We start from the raw sequence: 25,843 nt of genomic DNA on the forward strand, positions 1-25,843 counted from the left end.
GGTTTCAAAATTGGAGTTACTTTGGCATTTTTCCATTTATTTGGAAAATAAGCCAAGTGAAAACATTTATTGAAGATTTTAACTAAAAAAATTAAAGTGCTTTCAGGCAACTTTTTTATAAGAATATAGAAAATCCCATCTTCCCCCGGAGCTGTCATATTTTTAAATTTTCTGAAAATCAATTTAAGTTCATCAATATTTGTCTCACAGGAACTTTCAAATGCATTTTGTTTAGAAAGAATATCATCAAATTTATTTTAGGAACAAAAGATAGTATATGTAGTTCATATTTATCACATAAATGATAGTTTTCCTTTAAAATTAGGCTTGGCATCTCTCTGATTTCTCGAAATGCTTCCCATGTATTGAGCTGTCTATATTCACGATGTCTCTGATGGAAGCATTTTATTTATCGAAAATCAGTATCACTAAAATATGCATCATTAGAAAGTTGGAACTTTTTTTGAAGAACTTTTAACTTTTTAATGGTTTTTTCAAAGACAAAATTCTATTAATCACTGTTAAAACGCTTGTTTTACCTTTAGCGTTAAACCAAATCCATATTTCAACAATATGATCAACAAAATAATTTCCCTGGTTACAATTTTTTAGAAAACATTAAAGTTATAAAAATGTAAAGAAAAAAACTGTAATGCCACAAACAGAATTATCATTATTTCATTTGAAAAATCTAATTAAACTTCTCATCACTGATTGTACTATGACCAGAAATGGTATTCTACCAACTTAGTTATTGATTGTAGAATGTTTAAAAGTTCAGGGTTCACATTAAATATCATATGGTTTGTTCACATTAAATATCAATCTATTTCATGAATTTGTTCAGGATAATCTGAAGTTAGGAGCATTTATGGGATTTTATTATTCCGGATCAAATATCAAATTCTGTTTTTGTCACTCTGGTTTCTCCAAAAATCCCGAAGAGGGGGAATGAACATAGTGTAAAGTATTTTAAAATAAAATTTGATAAATTCTCGAAAATTCAAACAGTTGAAAGTCCGAAAGCCAAGATGGGAATTATATCATCTGTTTTTAACGATTTTTTTTTCAAATTTTCGATCTGAATTATCATGATTTATTAATATTTTTATATATTTGGTGCAATGTAGATTGTATACAGAGTTGTTAAATGCCAACTTATGTCCAATTCTTTTTCCAATTAATTGAAAATTTGAACAAAACCCCCTCTCCCCATCCTTGTAATGTTTCAAATCTAAGTGAAAAAATAAGGTTTTAAAACCTGCTTTACTTAATTTTTTTTTCATTAGCCATCCATAATCTTGAATATGTGTATAATCTGGGCAATTAAATGTAGTCAAAATATTTTAAGCATTTCCAGCTACTGCAATAAATTCTGTTCATGACACGATGATATTTTTTGTTTTCATGAAAGTAAGAAAATAACATTCAGAGATGAACCAGCCTGTGGGTGAAAACCTCTCAAATAAAGACAAACAAAAAATGACATTCCAGGGGAAAGCCAAAAATGTCGAAATCTACAGACAAATGTTTACAGTGTTCCATACTACTAGATAAAAATCCGCGTTAATTAATTTCATCTAGGATTGGAAATAGCAAAACTCTTAGAAAACGAAATGAAAAATTCGCAAAAACTCTGATGACTTAAGATCTGACAACTAGTGAATTGAGATTTCAAATAATAGTATTACATCAAATCAACCACTAAGAACTGTTAAAAGCTAAGTTGATGTTGAGATTTTGCAATCTTCTTTTTCCTTTTGATCGAAAAAAACATCAATGGAAGGCATTAGGTTCTGTTCGTGTACTTTTGAAAAAAATGAACAATTTTGAATTTTCGCTTTAAAACTAAAATTCGACCACATTTTTACATACACGAATGCCTTCAAAAACGCTAACTTTTGCAATCAAACATGAAAAAATGGTAGAAATTTAGTTTTGGTTTTGCATATTGTGGAACCCGTGTCTATGAAGTATGAAAATCTTCAGAAATCATCAAAAGGAATGAAAGATTTTCAACAAAGATATTTCAGGAGGATTATTAAAAACTTGGGATTAAATGTAACGAGAAAGTAAAATTTGTTGCCTAGTACCAAAAATACTTGTTCATGAAGTTCTCGCTCAAAGTATATAAAATTTTTTTTTTTTAAAGGTGCAGACTTTTTTTTCATAATAAAACACCATAAATGCTCTTTACTTCTGACGACCCTGAACAAATTTTGTAAAAGATTTTTTTTAATGTAAATAACCATCCTAAACATTTAAACATTCTAATATCAATAACCTAGTTGGTAGAATACTATTTCTGATCTTGGTACAATTAGTGACGAGAAGTTTTATTAGATTATTCAAAATAAATCATTCTGTTTGGGATATTACAATTCTTTTTTCTCAAGTTCTATTACTTTGATGTTTTCTACAAAGTTGTAGCCAGAGAATTTTCCTTTGTGATAATGAAATATGGAGTTGGTTTAACGCTAAACGTAGAACAAGCGTTTTTAACAGTGATTAGTAGGATTTTGTCTTTGGAGAATCCATTAAAAAGGTTTTAAAAATCTTCAAAAAAATTAAATGTTTTACACCCCCGATGGATTATTTCAAATTTGGGCTCAAATAAAAGGCGAAAGTCCCGGATTTCGAATGGTGTAAAAATAAGCGATGCAAATTTTTGAAAAATAAAGTCTTCTCCCAGAGACACTGTGATTATACAACTAAAAAGAAAGAACTTTATAAAAAACTTTGAAAATTTTATTCGAATAATTTTTTATGGCCAATAGCGGTATAATAGAATAAAGGAAGAATAAGAGTTCAATATTTGCCTAAGAGTGTCTTGAATCTGTGCAAACAAAATGAGTTGTTCCCGATGTTCGGCTTTTTAGGACTAAAGTAGGCTCTAGGTCCAAAGTAGGAACACTCATCCTAAATGAAAAAAAAAATTTACAGCGCAGAGTATTATACGAGCATTACAAATGATTCTATGGTTATTTGAAACCCCTTTCCTCCTTTCAGGGAATAAGAAAGTGAGAGTGGAGTTCTGCAAATAGAGAAAATTTTTACAGAAAAAAAGTATTTAAGTACAGAAAAAGTTCCTAATTTTTTGTTGGAAGGAGGGGAGGGATTCCATACAGTGTAGAGATGGGGATGGGGGATGGGAGCTCTTCGTATGGTTTGAAAAACAGTCTATCAAAAGAAATGAAACGTGTAAGGCACCTCCTTCTTTCAGAGGAGCAACAGGAAGAAGGAGAGGGAGGCTCTTATATTTGGTTTTGTATAAGAGCGAAAACTCATCAAGCAAATGGGGCCAAATGTGATATTTATTTCCCTCTTCCCACTTTGGAAGGGTAAGGCAAATAAAAACCAATTCTTAGTTTTTGTTTTAAAATAATGATTAAAAAACACATTTTCAATCACGTTTTGAAATAAAAATTTAAAAAATGTGCAAGTCTTTTTTCAAGTTGCAGCTCTCGTTGTGAAGATATTGAAATGTTATTTGAGAAGATTAACAAATAAATCAAAGATATTTTCACACATTTGATTGATTTTTGGAAGGTGTAGCATAGCACATCGATTCAGCTAGTGTCCACTAAAATGTAACATTCTCACAAACTCGACGAATATATTAATCAATATAAGTTTGAGAAAACATGACTCAGAGAGTTTTGATCAATACTAATGCCCGTTAGCTGTCAACGGATACTTATGTTTTTGGTTGTCACAACTGTCACTTTGATCTTAAATGCCCTTGTTTTTTTTAAGATTAAAATTAAATCTACAATCTTTAATTTTAATTTATCAAAACTGATATCGCTGCCAGTTTTCGATTATCTGGTGTGAATTTTTCCAGGCCTTTATCCATATTTATCAACTTACCTTCCCATGAATGGCAGCTGCTGTAGTTTATTGCTGATTCACTTCCCGCTTATAAATAATGCAGAAAATTTTGGGCTGGCTGAGATTGCAATTTACTGACCAAATCGCTCCAGTTTAAGCGCACCCGAACCTTGCCCGTGTTGATGTTATCTTTTTTTTCTCTGTTTTTATTCTTCATGCTACGTTTACCGGGAGAAAAATCACCTAAAGCTCTTAGGCACTAGAGGGCCTACCGGAACCGTTGCTGGCCTTCCAGCAGATACACCATATCGGGGGTCGCTCCTGCTTGCCATGAGAAAACATAATACACGACATTATAATTAAAATTGATGGCCCCATTCGGAGCAAAATTGTGCCGAACCGAGCGGACCAAGATGGCGAATCACACCCGCTACCGGAATCACTCTCTGGAGCCACCACTCAGTATCACTGGGACAAAGCTCATACAACCAAACTGGGTAGGTGGTATATTCATCCGAACTCGACCAGGTGCCGAGCTTGGATTGTAGAGAACAGAAAAAAAAAATCAGAAACACACGGATAATTCCGGCGTAGAGAGGCTCCTTAAACACCCGCAGGCACAATGAAAAGCTGTTGGCTCACAAAACATATGAATTCCATTTTACGAGCGGTGATTACAATCTGGAGGGCTTCCGGGAGCGTTTTGTGCAACAAATAATCCGTGCCACGGACTCAAGATTGTTTGCTAGTACCATGTTACGCAACATTTCGCCTCAATAACGAACGAGTAGCTTTAAGTTGCAACCAATTTTATTGCCCTAAAAGCCTGAATTGGTCACGCAATATCCCGGAGAAGAATAAAAAACACACGCAATGTACCATCAAAATCAATCTTCCTTTCCGAGCTCGAGTTCTTGAAGATGAAAGGAACCGGAAAAAAGATACGACGATCCCCGTTGCTCACTATCACGAACCGGTAGAAAAAATACAAATTTAATGATGTGTCTGGTTCGGCAAATTTGCGCAACTTGGGCATGCCATCGTAAATCCGACTAAATTTGGTTCATTGCAGGCTAGCTGGCACAAGCACGCACCTTCTCTCCTTTTTATTTGAAGTTATGTTTCGTGAATCACTTGTTAGCCATGTAGGATGTTAACGCCTTCCATTGGAGGATGGTATCAAAGCGGATATTTTCATTCGCCAACAATAACAATAAAGTGGATATTTTTTTCCCCAATTTTTCACTATTTGATATGAAACATTTATGTTCCAATTCTTTCAAAATACATCTTCAAAAATTTAAGGGGGTCAGTAAATAAAACGGAATAAAACATTGGGTTTTCGGATGCATCCCAATAGCTCGGAGGTAGTAACATGACGTTAATTCCAAGTCTTATCAGCTTTTTGTCACCTATCAGAATCTTCTTTTGATTGGCTTATGCTTGACATATGCTATCCGGTCAGTCACTTTCTCTCTCTCTTGATCCCATAGTGTTTCGAAGAACCGGCTTATGTTGTAATACCATACGCATACATTATCGATCCAATCGGTGATTCCTACCAGGTTTTTTCTCAACTCCTATAAAAAGGTAGTAGATAGGTTTGTTCTTTGTTCCGTCGCTAAGCCTTACCTTGGTCATTGGGATCGAACTCGGCTTCCAGCTCCTCCTTGGTTGGTTCCCGTTCCTGTTCCGGTTGCTGCTGCTGTGCTGCACTTCCGTTAACACCGTCTCCTTGTTTCATCTTTTTGTCCTTTCGCACCTGGTGGCCCCGGAACGCTGCCTGGATTTTGGTGGCTGCTGCCTCGACTGCAAAGTGGAACAGAGAGAGAGAGATAGGGGGAAAATTGAATCAAAAATTAGTTCATTCCCATCGGCTTATGATAGGCTGTTACTTGATGTTTTCTCGATACAGGTACTTATCGGATTGTTAGGAAGTGGTTCTCAAATTTTGTAATAAAAATTTGTTATAAACTTATTAGAGGTTTTAGAATGGTAATTTTTAAGTTCCAAAAGTTCCTATACTGATAACAAATGATTTCCACAGTTTATTAAAAAATTCTTGGTACCTCTTCTTAATGAAATATACAACAAACAAAGTCAAACATAATAAACAGAACATATGAAAACTCCACAATCAAGCTTTTGCTGATGATATTATTGTTTTTGATTTACAAAACGTTAGAATCAAGGGAAAGCTAAAAATCGTATTTAACATAAAAAAAAAAAATGCTTTTCCGTTTTCTTTTCAAGAAAAAATAATTCTGCCACAGATCGTGGCCTAGAGGATAGCGTTCAAGTCTTCTAAGCCAGAGGTCATGAGATCAAATCTTGGCCACGGCATACAGTAGATACTCTTTCTGTGGGGTGATGGTATAGCATTTGTTAAATGCTAGCCATCATGTCCTTGAAAGATGTACGCCTTAGTTGAGTTGAGTTTGAATTACGTCTCTTCAAAGAAACATCAAAAAAGTTTCACTGGGATGTGTGTATTTGATTTTCTTTTAAAAAAAGCTGGTGCAGTTAGAAAAAAATAACTAAGGTACAATAAGAAGAATATACAGATTTTAAAATAAATATTCGACTTCGAAATTCAAAACCAAATCAAGAAACTAAATGTAAAATCTTCTTCATAGAAACCGTTTCATAAAAGAAATAAAATGATTCGAGTCAGGATAAAGATTTAAAGTCGAATTGAAGTTCTTAATTCTTATGTTGAAGGAATAATTCCAATAAACCAAGAAACAATTTCCAACATTCACAAAATTTCAATGCTCAAAATAAAAATAAACTGGAATAAAAAAATGATAATCTTTAATCTGGAGTTATATGAAAGTCACACATAATGTAATACTCTACACTTATATATTTGAACTAGAAATTAAAAAGTCTACTAAGTAGTCAGAATCCTTACTCATACATACATCAAAATTTGGTTTCATGCTCGGAATTTTTTTTAATGGAGACTGTTTGGAATATTGCATTATTCTGATTTTAAAAGAAAAATTCAAAGGTTAAAACCATTAATTGATATTTTCATTTGATTCTAGATTGAAGTTGCTGAATAAAATGATAAGTTCAGTGCAGTTTAGCTCTACGTTTGAGATTGGATTGCCGATTGTTTAAAAAATCGAAATTAAAAGCAAATTTCTGATGACTTGGTAAAATTTCAATTAATATAATTTATCTTAAATTAAAAACAAATTTCAGAATTAGATTCAAAATCCTGAATGAAACAAAAGTTCACTTCATTTTGAACTTGAATTTTTCTACATTTTAGTTGAGAATTCGTTATTTAAATCAGATCAACGGTTGAGAATTGGAAACTCAATTTTTAAATTCATTATCCAAAGTTGTCATATTTTAGGGATCAGAATTGAACATGTTTTTTGTGAATACTAATTCTTATTTCGCAATCAGATTCCAATAAATGTTTGAATTCATATTCAGATCATAGGTTCAGAATTCGGATTCAACCTAGGGTGGCCCTTGTTTTCCAACTTCTTTGGAACCAACTTCTCACCCCACAATCTTGATCAATGATAAAAAAAATACTGGAAAAGTTGAGTTCCACAGTTTTAACTCAAAGGCAGCCTCAAAGACCTACAAATTTGTATGGATTTTTTTATGGAAAAAGTGGAAATTTTCGATAACAAAAAAAAATCGTTTTTAATTCTGACAATACTGCGGAGCAACACAAACTTTATGACGTAGAGATTCTAATGCGAGGAACAATTTTGTACAACACTTTAAACACGTTTTGACGTACGTAAAAAAAAGTTACAGGGATTTCAAGCTAGTTTTTAATATATTTCCATATCCAATCAGTGGATCAACAAAAAAAAAAAGGCCGGGATCTATTTTATAACTTACCTTAAATGTTAGCTGTCTTTGATATTTTAAAATATTGTAATATTGATAAACTTTTTCAAAATTTAAACTACAGTCCTACAGTGGTGCCAGATATAAAATATATTTCTGTTGAGTGAAGATTTTCACAGCGCGGCTCTAATATGTTTGAAAAGATGTGATAACTCATTGAGAACAAGCAAATGTTAATAACTCAAATTGTCTTTTAGTACCTACTTATGACATGTTTTTTTTTCCGCTAAATATGTGGATAACAACGTTTAACTAGTAATTGTAGTACCTAATCATTGTCTCTAAATAGTTAAATGTTTTCCACTCAGAACTTTCGTATTTTTGGAACTCAATGTTGATTTTCAATAATTTAACGTTAATTCAAAGACATTTGAAATGTGATTCAAAAAATCAAATTTGTTGATATTTGGTGTCCTTGGAGTCTTCTTTAGTTTAATTTAAATTAAGTAAATTATGTCGTAAATTTCTTCGTCATATCTTTTAATTGATGTTTTGAATTTTTTAAACTCGTTGAAAATGTAGGTACCGTAATTCGGGGTAAGATTGAACACGTTTTTTAAAATTTTCGATTATATTTTCTCTTAAGGAGAATGTGGTATATTTCATATTTTTAAAACCAGTACTGGACTCCTAAGAACGTAAAACTTGGCTGCAGAAATTAATCAGACTAGGGTGGGTGTACCCTCCTCCGTCGTATCCCTCTGATTCGTCGCAATTCATGAATGCATGTTTTAGAGCCGAAAAATCACTTTTCACTTTAATTGGTTACTTCACATGATAAACTTAAGCTTGTGAATTTATTTTCTATCACAAATTTGTCACTTGTAAAACTATTTCTTAATTTATTTGATATTGAAATCACGAAGTGATTTGAATTATTGACGCACTCCGCCATATTGAAAAACGAACTTAGTGATCCCCCCAACGTGTTTCTTTGTTTTATCGCTTCCTGTCAATGTATATAACGATCAAAATCATAAAACTCGACAGAAAAGTGTTGAAATAAAATTCGAAAAATGATTTTAAACTAATCTGAACTATATAAATTTGTCAATATTCGATTGAAATCGAATCGCTCGGGCCCCATAATTCGTCGTAATTTTGCGACAGGAATAGGAAACCGTTTTGCAAGAATTGGAATTAGACCGTTTCATTTTTACTATTTTTTGCTGAACACAGTCGGACTCATAGAGAATGGGCATAATGGATTTAAAGGTAATCACAACACAATACAGTAATTTTGTTTATTTTGAAGCTAGGAACTTGATGCGCTGGGAGATAAGTGCAAAAAGTCTATTTATATTAATAAATTACTTGAATGTATTCAGCATTGCTTATAATGCATCCGTTCAAATGAACAAAGAATTGATGGATTTTATTGCTAAGTTATTGGTGTTTTACAAATTATTTACTAACAGTATCGTGCATAATTAAATAGACGTTTGGGTGCACGCAAGAATATCTCCAACTTTCACATTTCTAACATTCAACTCCAATGACATTGTTTCTTCAAAATTATTTCATATTTTAAGATTCGATTATTTTTGGTTCTATTATCTGATGACACTAAACCTTTCTCAAGTGTTTGAAACATGAGATACATCAATTATTTGAAAATTAGACTTTTTAAACTTCTTGCATTCAAACTGCAATATCTCACATACGAACAAACGCTTTGCTCTACAGAATGGTCACTGAGAGATTCTTGAAAACTAAAACCAAAACTTCTCCAGTTTTCAGAAATTATCTAAATGGGGATCAACTTGAGGAAAAAATTTCAATTCCTGGACCAAAAATCTCGATTTTTATTGAATCTTTACGATGCATGGAAAAACGATGAAACAAATTCCCGTTGAAGGTCAAAACGACAAGAGAATTTGGATGAATGGATCATTTAAACTTTGAAATAAGAGTTCATGATTCTCTGGTTTAGATCTCATTACAAGTTTGGATAAAAAATCGGTAGATAATCGGTACCTACTTATTTTCGTTTAAAAACCGATTTCATCTCTATTTCGAATTTGATGTTTGAACAGTCATAAAAGATACAAAACACCTTCTGAACATCTGTGTTTCTTAGTTAAGATTTCTTCGCGGTCCAAAAAAAACAACATCGCTATCCTTGAAGTGTTAAGGCCGAACAACAATTAAAATCGATAGATGGACAATGAGGCTGCATAAAATAAGGGGCTAAATTTTTTATCATTACTTATAAAATTTCAACTACAAAAAAAAAAAGAAATTTTGCCTTCATTCAATTCCCTAGAACCTCGCACTATTCCTCTGTTATTTTTATCAAAGACAACATCAAATCTATACATTTACTTAGGAAAAAAGTTGAACTCTCATATAAATCAATTTATTGCTTCTAAGCGCTTTGATTTTATCAGAAAGTGTGTTTGTTTGCGAGACTTAGAAAAAATAGAAATTTCAAGATTTTAAAATTACATTTTTACTTTCATTTGAAATTTTCAGAAATAAACCAAATTTGAGTTTCTAATTTGAAACTCAACTCATCAGTTTTTAAACGTAGAAAAAAGTTTTGAGATATTTGAACTTTAGACTTAGTTATTGATGATTTTCTGGAAAAAAAATCATGTTAATCGAAGTTACCCCGGTGATCGATGTTACCCCGTTTTACGGTAATGTACCTATAGAAAGTCGGAAAAACTTGCAATGTCTGAAGAGTGTCAAAGTAGTTTTAAGGCATTTGAACTGCTTTGGCTTTTAGAAACTACTTTTTATCAGATTTATTTTAAAGCTATTAATCCCGACCATAAACAAAAAAAAAAACAAAGGATCTAAAGATTGTTCTGCAAAACAACAGTTCCTTCAAATTCCTGTTACATCTATATGACGAATCTTCAAGAATGTTTTTTCATGTCAAGAGTGAATCCCTTGAATTTGATGAAAATATTGAACAGTGAGAAAATTTGGACCACAATTCCAAAAAGTCGAAGCCAAAGGCTAGAAGGCTTGAAATACTTCTTAAATTACCTTTTTTCAGAAATTCAAATCAGCCATCGGGTTAGATTTGAGACATTTCAATTACTTATAATTTCGCCCTTAAAACCCTTAAAAACTGTTATTATCTACTTTGTAAAAATTAATTTGATCGAAAAAGTTTTTCAGTTGAAATGTTGTTGGTAAACATTTAAATGTGATGTGAATTTATCATGAAGATTAAAGAAATGCTACAGAAGTTACATTCTCTACAAATTATCACACTTTCACGAAAAAGGTATTTTAATCAATCAACTTTTTAAAAGATAAGTTCTTAAACAAAACTGCATATCTTAAGCATAAACCAGTCAAACGGTCTGAAGTTTTGGGCGTTGTTGAGTGCATTCTTAAGCTTAAAATTTATATTCATTTTGTTAAAATCAATCAATTTCCAATTGACATAAATAAATTATTTTATGGAATGACATTTTGTTCATAGGGGTAAGGAGGGCAAACAGATTGTGTCCGTTTACCTTTTTATCTGAAAAATAGTCCTATTTAAGTGTTAAAGAACCTTTTAGTTCGTATTATGGACTGACTTAAAATTTCATGTTGCAAGAACATACGTTTTGTGCATTGGACGGTCTATTGGGACGACCCCCTTTAAATGGATCTAAATATCTCCAAAATGGATTGCATTTGAACTAGAAGTTCTAGTAATTAGCTTCCGTTCCAAATATCAGCTCAATAGACAACATGTTAACTGAGCTTTTAGAAGCCTTTGCCTATGCATCTATTGGGCACAGACAACCTGTTTTAAATATTTTTTTTTAAATTTTGATGTCAAACGTGTGTATGTTAAAAACTATTCTTTTGATCGAAAAACTTTCTATGGAGGAAATGAAGGTGTTAGTATGAAATTTAATGTAAAAATATAAAACAAAATATTTATCAATGATTTCAAGAAATACTCTTACTTTTTTATAAAATCTCTTTTAAATCTTTGTACATGACTTAAAACATGTATTGATCTATTATTTTTACCATAGAAGCAAAACCTTTGCAAAATCATGATATTGCACACAAACTCACCATAAAAAAACAATTGTAATCTGGCTGGAACCTTTTCATGAGCAGGCATCTCGAAAAATTGGATCTCTTAAATCCGGTTTTAACATAAATTTCTATGTACATCAGAACACATCTGTCACATTGCGTAAAAATCGGTTGCACAGATTGCGATCTATTTAACTGCTCACTGCTCACTCACACTTCAACAAAATAAGCATTCAAAAATCACGTTTTGATCTCATAAGAATTATATTAGATGAGCACATGAGTTAATAAATCAACGAACATGAAAGCGCACAAACGTTGTCCAGAGCAACAGTTATTGACTTTTAAAATGGACGACAGTTTTTCTGGAAGCTTCAAAAATTGAGTTAATGTATCTATCACAATTTAAAAATTGCAAAATTTAACTGTGGAATGGAAATGGTTTGTAGAGTGTCTGAAAATGATAATTTTTTCTAATTTCAAAATCTTTGATGTTTTTTAAACTTTGACATAAAAAATCAGTGTTTTTTTTTTAATTTTAAGATAGAGATTGAGATTTGCAGGTTTTAAAGTAAGTTTTGAAATGCAAAATGCAAAAAAGATGTTTGTTGAATGTTGTTTTTTAAGGTTTCTATGATAGCTTTCTATAGTATAACTAATTTGCCACTTTTAAATAAAATTATCTTGGTCTTGTTCTATCAATGACCAGTGTTCGGCATCGCTTACTGAAAAGTTAGCGGCGCCAATAAGATCGCTACCTCGGTCAAAGTTAGCGGTCGCTAATTAAAACCGCTGAATGATGCGTAAAAGTTATCGATCTATAATAAAGCGCTAATCGCTAATCGATAGTAGACAGTTTTGAAAAAGATAAGCAAAACACAAATTTTGCAGCCTTCTTTAATTATAATATTGACTAGAAAAATGGTTAAAGAATATTTATAGGGGCAGTTTTCAAACTTATTTTGTGATATTTCTGTCCATATCAGTTGTCCACTTTTAGTTTTTTAGCGTATTTGGTGGAAAGTTAAAGGAAAAACTTTTGAAACAAAATTTTCAAATTATTCACCTGTTTATCATTTTTTTACATCAGTTGCAAATGCAAATATTCTCTTTAGGTAGATGTTTTTTTTTGCCCGAAATAGTTTTCATCTTTTTTTGCATTAATACTCATAAGATTGATTGATTTATTGGTTTTTTGTTCTGGAAATTTCATTTTTTCACAACTTTTTCGTATCTTTTATATTCAAAGAAGACTTATGATTCAAATTCAAGTGAAAGCAATTCAAAAAGACGCTTTTTACTATGATTCCAGTCGAAATCGAGATCGAATAGCTTCTGAAATCAATCTATAAGGAAAATTTTAAAAACCTGATCGGATTCAAATTTTTTAATCTGAATAATGCCGAATTTATGATCTTGGCCAAATTAACACTTCAAAGAGGTAGCGTTCTTCAGTTAGCGGAACTAAAAATTAGCGAAACTTTCTTATCCGCTAGCTGAAGAAAAATTTAGCGAGAAAATTAATTCGCTAACCGAAAGTTAGCGGACTAATTTGCGATTAGCGGATTAGCGTTTTTGTGCCGGACACTGTCAATGACTCAAGATTCCTGCAGGTCTATCTGATAGACCTAGACCAACTTTATCATATTATTTGGCTAAAATGTTAACCAAATAAGTAGTTAAATTTTCACCCATGCTTCTAAAACGTAGCTGTACATTAGAGTGGTAATGGATGTATAGGGGAAAAAAATTAATCAATATTGCACAAGCGAACGACAGACAGAAGGAGTTAATTCCGGTTTGATAACAATCTTTATTATCGATTCAGATGTTGTTGAGGATTCAGGGGGTAGCTTACCGGGTTCAAATTGATCGGAGGCTTTACCATTTGCTGCTTCCGTGGCACAGCAATGAACAGCAACAGCAGCGGGTACACCTCGGGAGAGTCAATCAATTAGCGCTATTGACTCGGTTTGTTGCGCGCTTCTCCACTGGCTAACAGGTTGGGCGGAAGGTTTTTGTGTGCACTTAATCAGTCCACAATTCGTCGCACAGCACAGTATCCGTCGTTCCGGTTTTCGGATGTGAATTAGAACGCACTAATAGACGACCGACTTACAAAAAAAACACCACTTTATTACTTCTACAAACTCGACCGACAAAACAAACAATCAAAGTACGGACTAGATGTTGCCGCCACGAGATTTATTTTCTACTGGTTTATGCTGACTTGTTGTTGTTGCATCAGCTGGTTGGTGAGTTACCGTTTCAAAACAGTTCATCCGGTAACTCACTGCTATGCTATTTCTTATACTAGGATGGTTCATTTTTTACATTTTACAATAAATAGAAAATAATTATAGAAATTTTACACATAACAATTAATTAATTTAAGGTTGCAAATATTGTTACTTTTCGTTTCGGTATTAGGTTTGGTAACAAACATTCCGGCCACCTTGAAATGGCACGGACATTTCAACATAAATTTCGGTGACATTGGGGAGCCTTCATCTGTTTCCTTTATCTTCGGCTGCGTGGACCAACGAGACGCATCATGGCACCAGGGGAGCAGGAGGAGCGATTGGTACTGGGCGGTACGGACACCATCTGGAGCTTTGCTTTCTGGAACAAAGAGGAACCCAGTAGACCAACAAACATAAAATAAAATGATTGGAACCGCAATCACCTGGTGCTAATGGTTTTCATACAGGAGCTAACTTAGAGTGTAGCTCTACTCATATAAGCTGCGACCACCGACTACTGCTATCAATAAGCCAGTGCTAGGAATCCGATGGGAGGAGATGTCCACCACACGAAGCCGGAAATGATGAAGTGCGACCACACTTGGAGCGTTGATTTCTGCGGAGCAAGAAGGAACCCAGTAGCCCAACAAACAAAATAAGGGGGTATTGGAATTGCAATCACCTGATTTTCAAAATTGATATACAGGAGCTAACTTAGAGTGTAGCTCTACTCATTCAGGCTGCAATCTGCGACTACTGGATCTGGGAGGTCCGCAATATACAGGCGGAGACGACGACAAGTGGTTCTGGGAAGCAAAAGGGAACCAAGTAGACCAACAAACAACCTTTAAAAATATTGGAACCGCAATCACCTGATCCATGAAATTTCGTACAGGAGCTGTCTTAGAGTGCAGCTCTACTCATTGGTTGTTTTCAGGAACTGCGGTGACCGGTTCTCCAACGGGCTGCTCATCAGCTGGATTGGGTTCGGGTTGTTCTGGTACGGGTAACAGAGCAAGTTTGTTGACACACCTGGAAACGACATCTCGCTTCGCAGTGCGTAAGGTGACCACTCGTACGACGCCGTCTTTCCCAGGATGAACGGCTGTGATGATCCCTAGTGGCCATTGGGCTGGCGGAAGCAGATCGTCTTGGATGATCACCATTTGGTTGGGCTGGATTACAGTTGATGGTCTACGGTGCTTGGTGGCTCGGGCTTGAAGCTGCTGCAGATATTCTGGGTACCATCTACGCCAGATTCGTTGGAACCGTTTCTGCGTGAGCTTCCAATGCGACAGTTGATTGTCCGGAACAGTTGCGACGTCTTCTTCGGGTGGAGATCGCAGGCTTTCACCGACAAGGAAATGTCCAGGTGTCAGGGCTTCTAACTCGTCGGATTCGGTTGGCATCGGAATCAAGGGTCTGGAGTTCAGACACATCTCCACCTCGGCTAGTAACGTCGTCATGTCTTCGTAGGAAATGTTGGAGTGGCCTATTTCTCTCAATAGATGGTGCTTCGCTGATTTCACTGCTGCTTCCCATAGACCTCCGAAATGGGGCGATCGAGGTGGTATGAAATGCCACGCAACTCCAGATTCTGCACACCAATCCAGGATGTTCTTGCGTCCTCCGTGTTCGGTTTTCAGCATCTGGTAAATTCTGTGCAACTCGTTGTTTGCACCTCGGAACGCAGTGCCATTGTCGCTGTGGATCTCGTGGGGAAAGTTTCGGCGGGCAGAAAATCGGCGAAGAGCAGCGATGAAGGCCGGCGTGGAGAGATCAGACACCAACTCGATGTGAACGGCACGTGTGGTAAAGCAAACGAAGATGCAAACGTATGCCTTCGTTGGGCCTCGGTTACGGACGAGAGACTTGATGTAAACTGGTCCGCAATAGTCCACACCAGAAACGGCAAACGGTCTTCGGGGCGCAACACGGGACGTAGGCAAATCTGCGATACTTTGCTGGATCATCTTTGGTCTGCATCGGAAACATTTGTGGCACTCATGGAATGTGCGGCGCACTAGATTGCGTCCACCAATGATCCAGTACTTTTGACGGATCGTGGCGAGCATTAGTTGTGGGCCGGCGTGAAGTAAATTCCCATGATAATACTTCGCCAACAGTTTTGAAAGTGGGTGTTTCGCGAGCAGAATAATTTGATGCTTCGTAGCTTCTGGAACGATTGCATTGGCCAGAACTCCTCTAATCCGAATGACTCCATCCGAATCCAGTTTTGTGCGAATGTACTTCAACTGCGATGAAGATGGAAGGCGGCCGGTCGATGCTAGGGTGGCTAACTCCTCAGGAAAACTCTGTTTCTGGGCAAGACGACAAAGTGTCAAATCTGCTTCATGCAGATCGGCGGTGGTAAGCGCTTGGAATGGGTCCATTTTCGTCTTCCGTGCAGCAGCTTTCAACAAGCGGAAGTATCGCATGCAGTGAGCGATGGAGCGCCTAAGTTTTTGGTAACTGGAGTACATTCCAAAGATACGATCTGCAAACTCGTCATCCTTCACGACAGCTGGAAGCGCAGCAACTGGAACTCTCATCTCACTCGTCGAACTGGTTTGGCAGGCTGACAACTCGGTTCGTGGCCACTGCGAAGGCGGTAACTGGAGCCATGGAGAACCAGTCCACCAAAGCGGATGATTGACGAGCTCAGGCGGACTTATTCCACGGGACAGAACATCGGCTGGATTCGATTCTCCGCGAACATGCATCCACAAATCTACATCGGTCGAATTCTGGATCTTAGACACTCGGTTGGCCACAAATGTCTTCCAGCGATTGGGCGGTGATTGTAGCCACTGAAGAACCGTCGAGGAATCAGTCCAGAAGAACATTTCGGCAGGCAACTTGAGAGCACGGTTGACCTTCTCCGATAGGCTGACAGACAGAACGGCTCCACAAAGTTCCAAACGGGCAATGCTATGGTGGCTCTTCAGCGGGGCGACCTTCGACTTCGATGTCAGCAATACGACACGGACGACTCCATCACATTCCGACCGAATGTAGCAGCAGCTGCCGTAGGCCTTCTCCGACGCGTCCGAAAAGAAATGCAACTGAAAGGATGTGGCATTGGCGGAAGACACGTATCGAGGAACTTGGATCGTGGCGATGGTATCCAGCGTGCTATGGAACTCCTTCCAATCGGCCTGGTACGACGCTGGTAGTGGGCGATCCCACTCGAAAGATTCTCCGTTCTCTGTTCGAAGTCCCCACAAACGCTGCATGAACAGTTTGGCGACGGTTATAATCGGTCCAACCAAACCAAGTGGATCGAAAATCTGGGCGATGTACGACATAATCTTGCGCTTTGTGAGTACTGGAGCTGGCAGGGGCAATTGGACTCGAAATCGTAGTACGTCAGACCTTGTTTCCCAAACAAGTCCGAGCGTAGAGACAGCCTGATCGTCCTGCAGGCTGTGGATTTCGGATACGGCTAAATCTTCTCGAGGAATACCACGAAGCGCTTCAGGAACATTGGATGCCCATTTCTTGAGTGGTAAACCGGCAGAAGCAGCTAGAGCGGATGCTTCTCGGCGGAGTTGAACAGCGGATTCGACATCTTCGGCACCAGTCAAACAATCGTCAACGTAGAAGTCGTTCTTAAAAGCTGGGGCGGCAACAGGAAAACGACTGATTTCATCCTCAGCGAGGCGTTGTAAAGCGCGGGTGGCCAAAAATGGTGCTGAAGCGAAACCGTACGTAACAGTCTGCAGCTCAAATGTTGCGAGAGGCTCTTCGGGACCTTGGCGCCAGAGAATTCGTTGGTACGTACAGTCGTCCAGGTGCAGTTGTATTTGGCGATACATCTTTTCAATGTCGGCTACGAGTGCGATTGGGTGGGTTCGGAAGCGCATAATGATCGACAGTAGATCGTCCTGGATAGTAGGTCCCACCAACTGCATATCGTTGATGGAGTAGCCGGTTGATGTCTTGCACGAAGCGTCAAAAACAACACGGACCTTGGTGCTTGTGCTTGACTCCTTGAAGACTGGATGATGTGGTAGATAGCAGTGGGGGACAGAGTCGTCTACTGGATCAGTCAACTTGATCATGTGGCCCAAACGTTCGTAGTCGGCCATGAAACAAACGTAGGCTTCTCGAGTGGCAGGATCTCGCTTAAGTCTCCTCTCTAGACTTTGGAAGCGGCGCTCGGCGATGGATCTTGATTCACCAACACGTACCAGGGGGTCACTAGTGAGTGGCAATCTAACTACGAAACGACCGGACGAATCGCGAGTGGTGGTAGCACTGAACACTTCTTCACACTTTATTTCTTCAGCTGACAGAGCTTGGGACGGCAACAGAGATTCGAGTTCCCAGAACCTTTCGATGGATTGTTCTAGGTCTCGATCGATGGTCGTAAGATGGCATAACCGGGGTGTTACGGAGGAATTTATCGGAGCCGATCCGGATACAGCCCATCCAAAAACAGTCTCCACTAAAGTCGGCATCTCATTGCCGAGGGAAATCTTGCTGCCGCCGTGAAGTTCATGGTACACTTCTCCGCCAACGATGAGGTCAATGTCCGCAGGAATGAAAAAATGTGGATCAGCCAGGTCAACGTCGGGAATTTTCCAAGCAGCAACATCAATTCTCACTGTCGGTAGGCAAACTGTTGGCCTTTTGAGGATAAGGAAATCTAGCTTCGTGGCGTACTTTGTTACGGTTGAGCGAATCTTCGCTGTTAACTGGCGCTTGATCTGCTTGGATGATTCACCAATCCCTGAAACAGCAATGTCAACGGTAGAACGGCGGAGATCGAGAGTGTTGGCCAATTTCTTCGTCATGAAGCTGCACATGCTAGCGGAATCAAGCAGCGCCCGCGCCGGAATTTCCTTCCCCGTACTGTCAACCACCAAAAGCATCACCGTTTCTAACAAAACTGTACTGTTCGTTGCCTGAACAGTCATACAAACTTGTTGGCTCGAAGTAGATGGTTGCGGATCTGAATCTGGAGGAGCGGTGCTACGTTGTGGAGCTGGGAGTGGTGGATTCGACAAAAGCGAAGTTGGTTTCGGAACCGAATTGAAGTTGGTGGTCTTGATCGCATCATGGAGGAGAGAATGATGCTTTCCATTGCAGAAACGACAAGTGTGTCTGGAGGAACAGGATCGTGATAAATGGCCGGAATTGAAACAATTCCAACACAAACGATGGGATGTGACAACTTGCCGTCGGTTGTAGGGAGAGAAACTTGCGAATTTCCTACAGCGAAATAGATGGTGTCGTTCCGAACAAACTACACACACGGGTAAATCGGGTTTTGGATCAGACGCAACAGGATTGGCCACTAATCGGAACGCCTTCTTCGGTTGGGATCCCGTCATCCTCGCTGGAATAGTTTGCAGGTTGCGCTGTTCTTCTGAGACGATGGTCTTCAGCATCATCGCTCGAGAATACAGGAAATCGATCAACTCTTGGTAAGTGATGTCTCTCAGGTCGCTTGTTTTTTCCTCCCAGGCTCGAAGTGTCGTAGGATCCAGCTTGTAGCACAGTAGGTTCACTAGCGGAGTATCCCAGTAACCTACCGGCTCACCCAGTTTAGCCATGGCCTTCACATGGCGGTCAAAATCATCAGTCAACGTATGAAGATCCTTTGAAGACTCTTTCCTTAAAGGCTGGATGTCGTACATTGCCCTGAAGAGCTGTCGTTTCAGGTACCGCTGGTTATCATACCGCTTCATCAACGCGTCCCAAGTTATAAGATAGTTGTCAGCCTCAACGTTCACGGACTCGAAAGGTTTCTTGGCTTCGCCTTCCAAACTCTGAAGCAGGTACTGCAGCTTTGCAACCGCTGGAACATCTGGGTTCGAGTGCACCATGGACTTGAACGTGTCTCGGAACGACAACCATCGCGAAAAATCACCATCGAACCTCGGCAAATCTATTTTGGGCAGGCGTAGGTGAAACATAGCTGTGCTGGTTGGTGCGGTCGGCTCTGCTGATGTAGAACTGCTCAACCTTTCCGGGATATTGTTCAACAGGAATGCTTTCACCTCACAAAACCTTTCCTCGATGGTCGATCTCTCAGCCAAACGCATTTCAAGCCGGTCTGGCCCATCCCACTTCTCGATGACGGTTTGCGCCTTTTGAAACTGGTCGTAGATCCGATCAACTAAATCTTGTCGAACTTGAAGGCGCCCTGTGTCTCGATCAACGTTGAATTCCTTTGTAAACCTCTCAACATCCGACAGGTTTGTCAAAATAGCCTTGCGACGAATAATGGCATCCTCCACCCTTTCGTCGGATTTGGTTTTCGGCATGATGAAATACACAGACACTTGCTACCACCACTGTACGATAACGAAAACACAGCACAAAAAACGCAAACGAAATCCTTCCCGAACCGATGTACTGGTTTTTAACACGACGGCGGAAGTGTAAACCAATCGTACGATTAAATCCTTCCCGTCGCGGATTTACACTTCTACACGACGAAGAATGATACAAATCGTACGATTCAATCCTTCCCGTCGCGGTGTATCAATCTTTGATTCGAAACGGAACCGAGAATTGTGTGTTAAAATCGACGAAAAAATCCTTCCCGACGCGACACACAATTCTTTCGCGAAGACTGCCACCCACTCACACCCAATCGCATATAATATTAATCAATATTGCCAATATATAAGCCTCAGGTGCATAAGGACTGAATTTGCCAGAAGAATTCCAAGTCCAAAACTTTTTCGCCAAAAATCAATCAAATCCACTTTCCCAATTTTTGCTGACCGGTGTAAAACATCCACATAGCAGCAGGTCAAAATTAGCAGCTGTTGGTGGCTTTGTGCTGTTGGCTTGGCTTCACTTTGCGCTTTCTTGGCTCGAAAAACAATGTACAGCAGTACAAAAGGCAAGCAAAATGGCCCAACTTGATGCAGCCAGCGCGTCGAGTAAAGAAAATGGTGTACTCACCGCTACCTTCCGTGTGGGGAATTCCTCCGATCCGGTTCGAAGGACCAATGTTGAGGATTCAGGGGGTAGCTTACCGGGTTCAAATTGATCGGAGGCTTTACCATTTGCTGCTTCCGTGGCACAGCAATGAACAGCAACAGCAGCGGGTACACCTCGGGAGAGTCAATCAATTAGCGCTATTGACTCGGTTTGTTGCGCGCTTCTCCACTGGCTAACAGGTTGGGCGGAAGGTTTTTGTGTGCACTTAATCAGTCCACAATTCGTCGCACAGCACAGTATCCGTCGTTCCGGTTTTCGGATGTGAATTAGAACGCACTAATAGACGACCGACTTACAAAAAAAACACCACTTTATTACTTCTACAAACTCGACCGACAAAACAAACAATCAAAGTACGGACTAGATGTTGCCGCCACGAGATTTATTTTCTACTGGTTTATGCTGACTTGTTGTTGTTGCATCAGCTGGTTGGTGAGTTACCGTTTCAAAACAGTTCATCCGGTAACTCACTGCTATGCTATTTCTTATACTAGGATGGTTCATTTTTTACATTTTACAATAAATAGAAAATAATTATAGAAATTTTACACATAACAATTAATTAATTTAAGGTTGCAAATATTGTTACTTTTCGTTTCGGTATTAGGTTTGGTAACAAACAGATGTTATTATAACCCTTTGAGGAAGTTACGGTCTGGGACGAAGTTGTTTAGGAGAAAATTACCTTAAGAGAATTAATAAATTTGCACAAAAACTCGTTTTCTGGTTTTCAAAAAAGAAACAAAAATTGTGTGGATTTTTCAGTACTAAATATTCAATTTTGCCATACAGACCATAAAGTTCAAATATACTTATGTAAACGTTACTTGAAAATTCTGAAAAAAAAAATCATGGATGGGTTTTGAACCACAACGAAGCTTTATAGACCCTAGGGTTTTAGAAATTCAAAAATGACCCCAAATCGACTCCGTACATATCTAAAATGGTTGAAGATCATCATTATGTTATCTCAAAACCTCTCTACTACTATTCACATTTTTTGTCATAGCTAGTATTCGAATGAAATGTACGAAATTACGTTTTGATTAAATAAACTAAGTTTGTAAAGCAATCGACCCAAGGCTGAAATTCTCTTTAATAAAGAAAAAAAAAAACCAATCGATGCATGGGCATTAAAGTTAAAGCCAAATATCAAATTTACTTACAAAATTGAGGCTTATTGAACGGCTCTTTAGAGTTAACCAAATAAGATAAAATTTGTCATAGAGCCTTTCAGTAGTTTAAGGAACGATTTCAGCTCCCAAGATGTGATTCAGATACAAATCCCTATTTATGGAGCAACTGTACATGAGAAGACAAATTTTTCTCTCGAAATTCGTGATATCAAAACTTGTTTGATGATAGATCAGTATTTATAAAATGTTGGAAAAATTTTGAGGAAAAATCAATTTGAAATAATACTGAGACTACCAATTTTCGATCAAAAGATGTTCAAATCTGATACCACATGAGAATCAAACACTTTGTCCTATTCTATCAAGTTTAAGCATCCCATTCACACCCGATGCATGTGCTGAATGGGTGCCAATCGGTTCGTTAACGATGTGCCACTGACCGGATGGTCGGTCGTTCAAGTGAATGAGGTAATCAGATGACGAAATTGAATTGCTGCCACTAGGCACCTACTGGTGCGATGGCACATCAATTCTCAACTCACTCTCTGGAGCCACGATGTAGTTCGGTACCTACAAAATAGATAGGCTTAGTTTCGGGATTGTTAACGCCATTTAGAAAGCGCCATTTACCAGCTTTAATGAAAATTTGATTTTCGATTAGCTGCAATCGATAGCCGGGATCATTCATCATTATGCGAGCCATTGTGAAATAATTAGTTCGTTTAGCCGGAAGGGGATGTTTTAGAAAAGAAGGAAAAAGCTCATTCTGCAATCGATAAACATGACCGAACAAAACATGATTAAATTCAATTCCAGCGCATCAACAAAAGAAAACCAATAAAATGATGAGGGTTTCGGCCTTTATCGCTTCCAAATGTCTGCCATCAAGCAAATTTATACCTCTATCAAAACGTTTTTCCACCACAGAACAATCCGTGAAATTGCGAAATATTTGACCCGCCATCAACTCAGCCCAACAACAACAAAAACCTTACACAGAGGAAGATCATAACTTCCGTTTCGTCGGAATTTTTCCTGGGATCTCACAACTTCGATGGCCCCATCGCAAATTGAGACAAGGGATCAACAGCACATTTCACGCAGCAGCAGCGGGTCTTATTATGTGGCGAAAGTGCGGTTTTTGGTTCGAAGACCACACGCGCTCGGCCCCATGCTGTGGCAAGTTTGGCACAATTTATTGCACAAACCGCTAGTTGGTAGTGTGAGGGCGGATGTTGCTGTTGCTGGGCTGAGAAAAAAGGGTTTTCGTTTTCATCGAAGCTGTCCCACTCCCACAGCATGGCCATAACAACAAACGAAGCCGGGAAAATTGAAACAACCAAACCGCGCCTGGTGAGTGGCAAATTATGTGCTCTTTGGCCCGCATTTTTCCATTAGTAGTGGCCGGGCTGTGAAAGCATTGCTTTTTCCGAATGCCCCAACAACAGGAATTTTTAAGCCATCAATTTGCTTGAAATAATTGATAATTATGTGTGGAACAAGAATCGAGTTCTTTGAATTCCTCTTTTTGTGTACGATAAATAAAAAAAGTGTTATTTGTTACGCATCCATCCAGTTTGATTAGATCTACTGAATACGTCGTATAAAAATTGAATTCAGTTTTAGACGTCATTAAAATGGTAAAAATTAAATAGATAGCTAAAAAGATGATGATTCCATAAGAAAACGGTTCCCAATTTCCCTCATATGCCATATCCTGTCATGAAATGTGAACTCAAATCTAATTCCAATATTTATTTTCATATTCATTGTTTTCCGATTTTTTTTATTTTGATGATGTATCATTTTTTTTAACAAAAAGTTTTAGCTAATTTATATGGCCTTGATCTAGTTCCTTAAAAGTTTAGAATCCATATTAAAAGTTTTTCTTTTTTTGTGGATACTTTTCTAAAACAGATGTTTGAACGCATGCTATTTTTCCATACAGGCTAAACCATATAAAGCGATTGAATGCTCTGATTTGAAAATTCCAGAACAAACGATATATTTTAAGATTTAAAATCGGTTCATTGGTTTTGATTCTATCGGATCCGGAACAATATGTACATAACCGACAAAATTCAGTTAGAAGGCCAGCCAAAAGACACTGCCAGCCAAAAGATTGGGATCACCCCTTCAAAAACATGAAAATTTGATCAGCCTAATCTCAGTCGTCTTATTACATATTGGAATTCTTTTGATTTCATTCAAAAGATCGTGAGCAAAACCTTCTTTGTATGCATTTAACAAAATGTTAAAATTGAGTTTATATGACTTAAATTTAACTTAAATTTGGGACATTTTTCAAAAACCTAACTTAAAATTCAAACTATATCATCTCAGGGTGGAGTGGACCTAATTTCAAAATTCGAGTTGCATTCGAATCCTTTTTCATACTTATTAAAAACAGTCGTTTATTTTGTGCGAAAAATTTGCAATGTACTTGAAATATAACTATAAAATAGCTACTTAAGTCATCGTCCAATAGTTTGGGATCACCCCGTATTATGGAGTAACGGCCAAAAGTTTGGCTGAGATATGGAAAACTTTTGCCCGGCAGTGTATAAGCGTCATATAAGCTGTGCAATTGATCAAGGTGAAGAAACTGTAAATAAGAGGCTCCGTCTGATCTCTTTCTAAATAATACGATCAGCAACCATGCTGCATTGCCCCTAATTTGCAATTAATAAAACTTCTCGTGACTCTTGATTTGGATGAACGTCGCTATCCACTATCGACAGAATCGGAACATTCTTCGCCGTCGTTACCCAAGCAATCAGAATTCCCTAAAAACGTCCACATAGAAGCTTAATCAGCCCTTCTTCCTGTTTCTAGAGAATTCTATACATTCTAAAAATAATTAAAAACTACCTACGCTTTGAGAATTGAACCGCTGCTGTCTAGGTTGCAATGATACTTTCCAGCCTCTCAACCAATCCAGCAATAGTTCATTGCCACTGTAATAATTAGTATGAGCAATGATTCAATGTGTTGGTAGAAAGTTTATACATTTCGGTATCGAATTTTGAATACGGAAAATGTGCCTACATCACAGTTCATTCAACAGCTCCATAAGCTCTCAGCAAAAGTATGATGTTGTTTTCTTGATTTATGAAAAACCAAATGTTCATCAGATAACTATGTACTATGAAAATGTAAGTCTTCAAATGTTATATATCACTCGACTAATAACTGGATTTGTTTACTTTTGGTTCATTCGTCCTTTTCAAAATTCATTACCAATTTCGTTTTTTAAGGACTTTCGGTATACTGAGGTAAATATTTATTTCTAAATTTTTCATTATGAAAAGTATATTCGTTCTTCATTTATTCTTTTACATATTTATTTTAACTTTCGACGAATTCCATTGTAAATATCAGAACTGAAATAAACAAACCACATACTAAGACATGAAATTAACAGATATACTTGACATGTCGCTTTGAATTCACAAATAGGTTCTTTAAAACACCTAGAAGTATCTTGAACGGTTCGTTGGAAAGTGCTTAGCGAACGCAACCGACATATTTTAGCGAGTTTTATGTAATTTGTTCGCATAAAATCACAGTTTAGTAGCTCCTCTATCGACGTGTCAGAAAATATTGTCTGTTTTATTTTTCTTTGCTTGGTGACACCTCATTGAAAGTTTCTTCAAATTTACATCGATAGAAAAACCTTTATTGTAAAATTTTCACGACACAGGAGTACTTGAAGAAAAAAATCACACTTGTCATGGTCAATCACAGCATTGGTAATATTTTTTTTAATAAGTATTACAGTTTTAACAT

The 25,843-nt window shown here is 37.5% G+C and overlaps 1 protein-coding gene across 1 annotated transcript in view; it reads right to left on the minus strand.

Moving 5' to 3' along the window:
* LOC129746085 (neuromodulin) overlaps window positions 1-25,843 on the minus strand; it is a 483,903-nt gene that overhangs the window by 103,201 nt on the left and 354,859 nt on the right. The window contains exon 2 of the mRNA XM_055739546.1: window positions 5,464-5,640. Within this exon, the coding sequence (XP_055595521.1) occupies window positions 5,464-5,640 (177 nt within the window). The remainder of the gene's footprint in view (window positions 1-5,463; window positions 5,641-25,843) is intronic.

This window comes from Uranotaenia lowii, chromosome 2 (genome assembly GCF_029784155.1).
Source record: "Uranotaenia lowii strain MFRU-FL chromosome 2, ASM2978415v1, whole genome shotgun sequence".
NCBI classification, from domain to species: Eukaryota; Metazoa; Arthropoda; class Insecta; order Diptera; family Culicidae; genus Uranotaenia; species Uranotaenia lowii.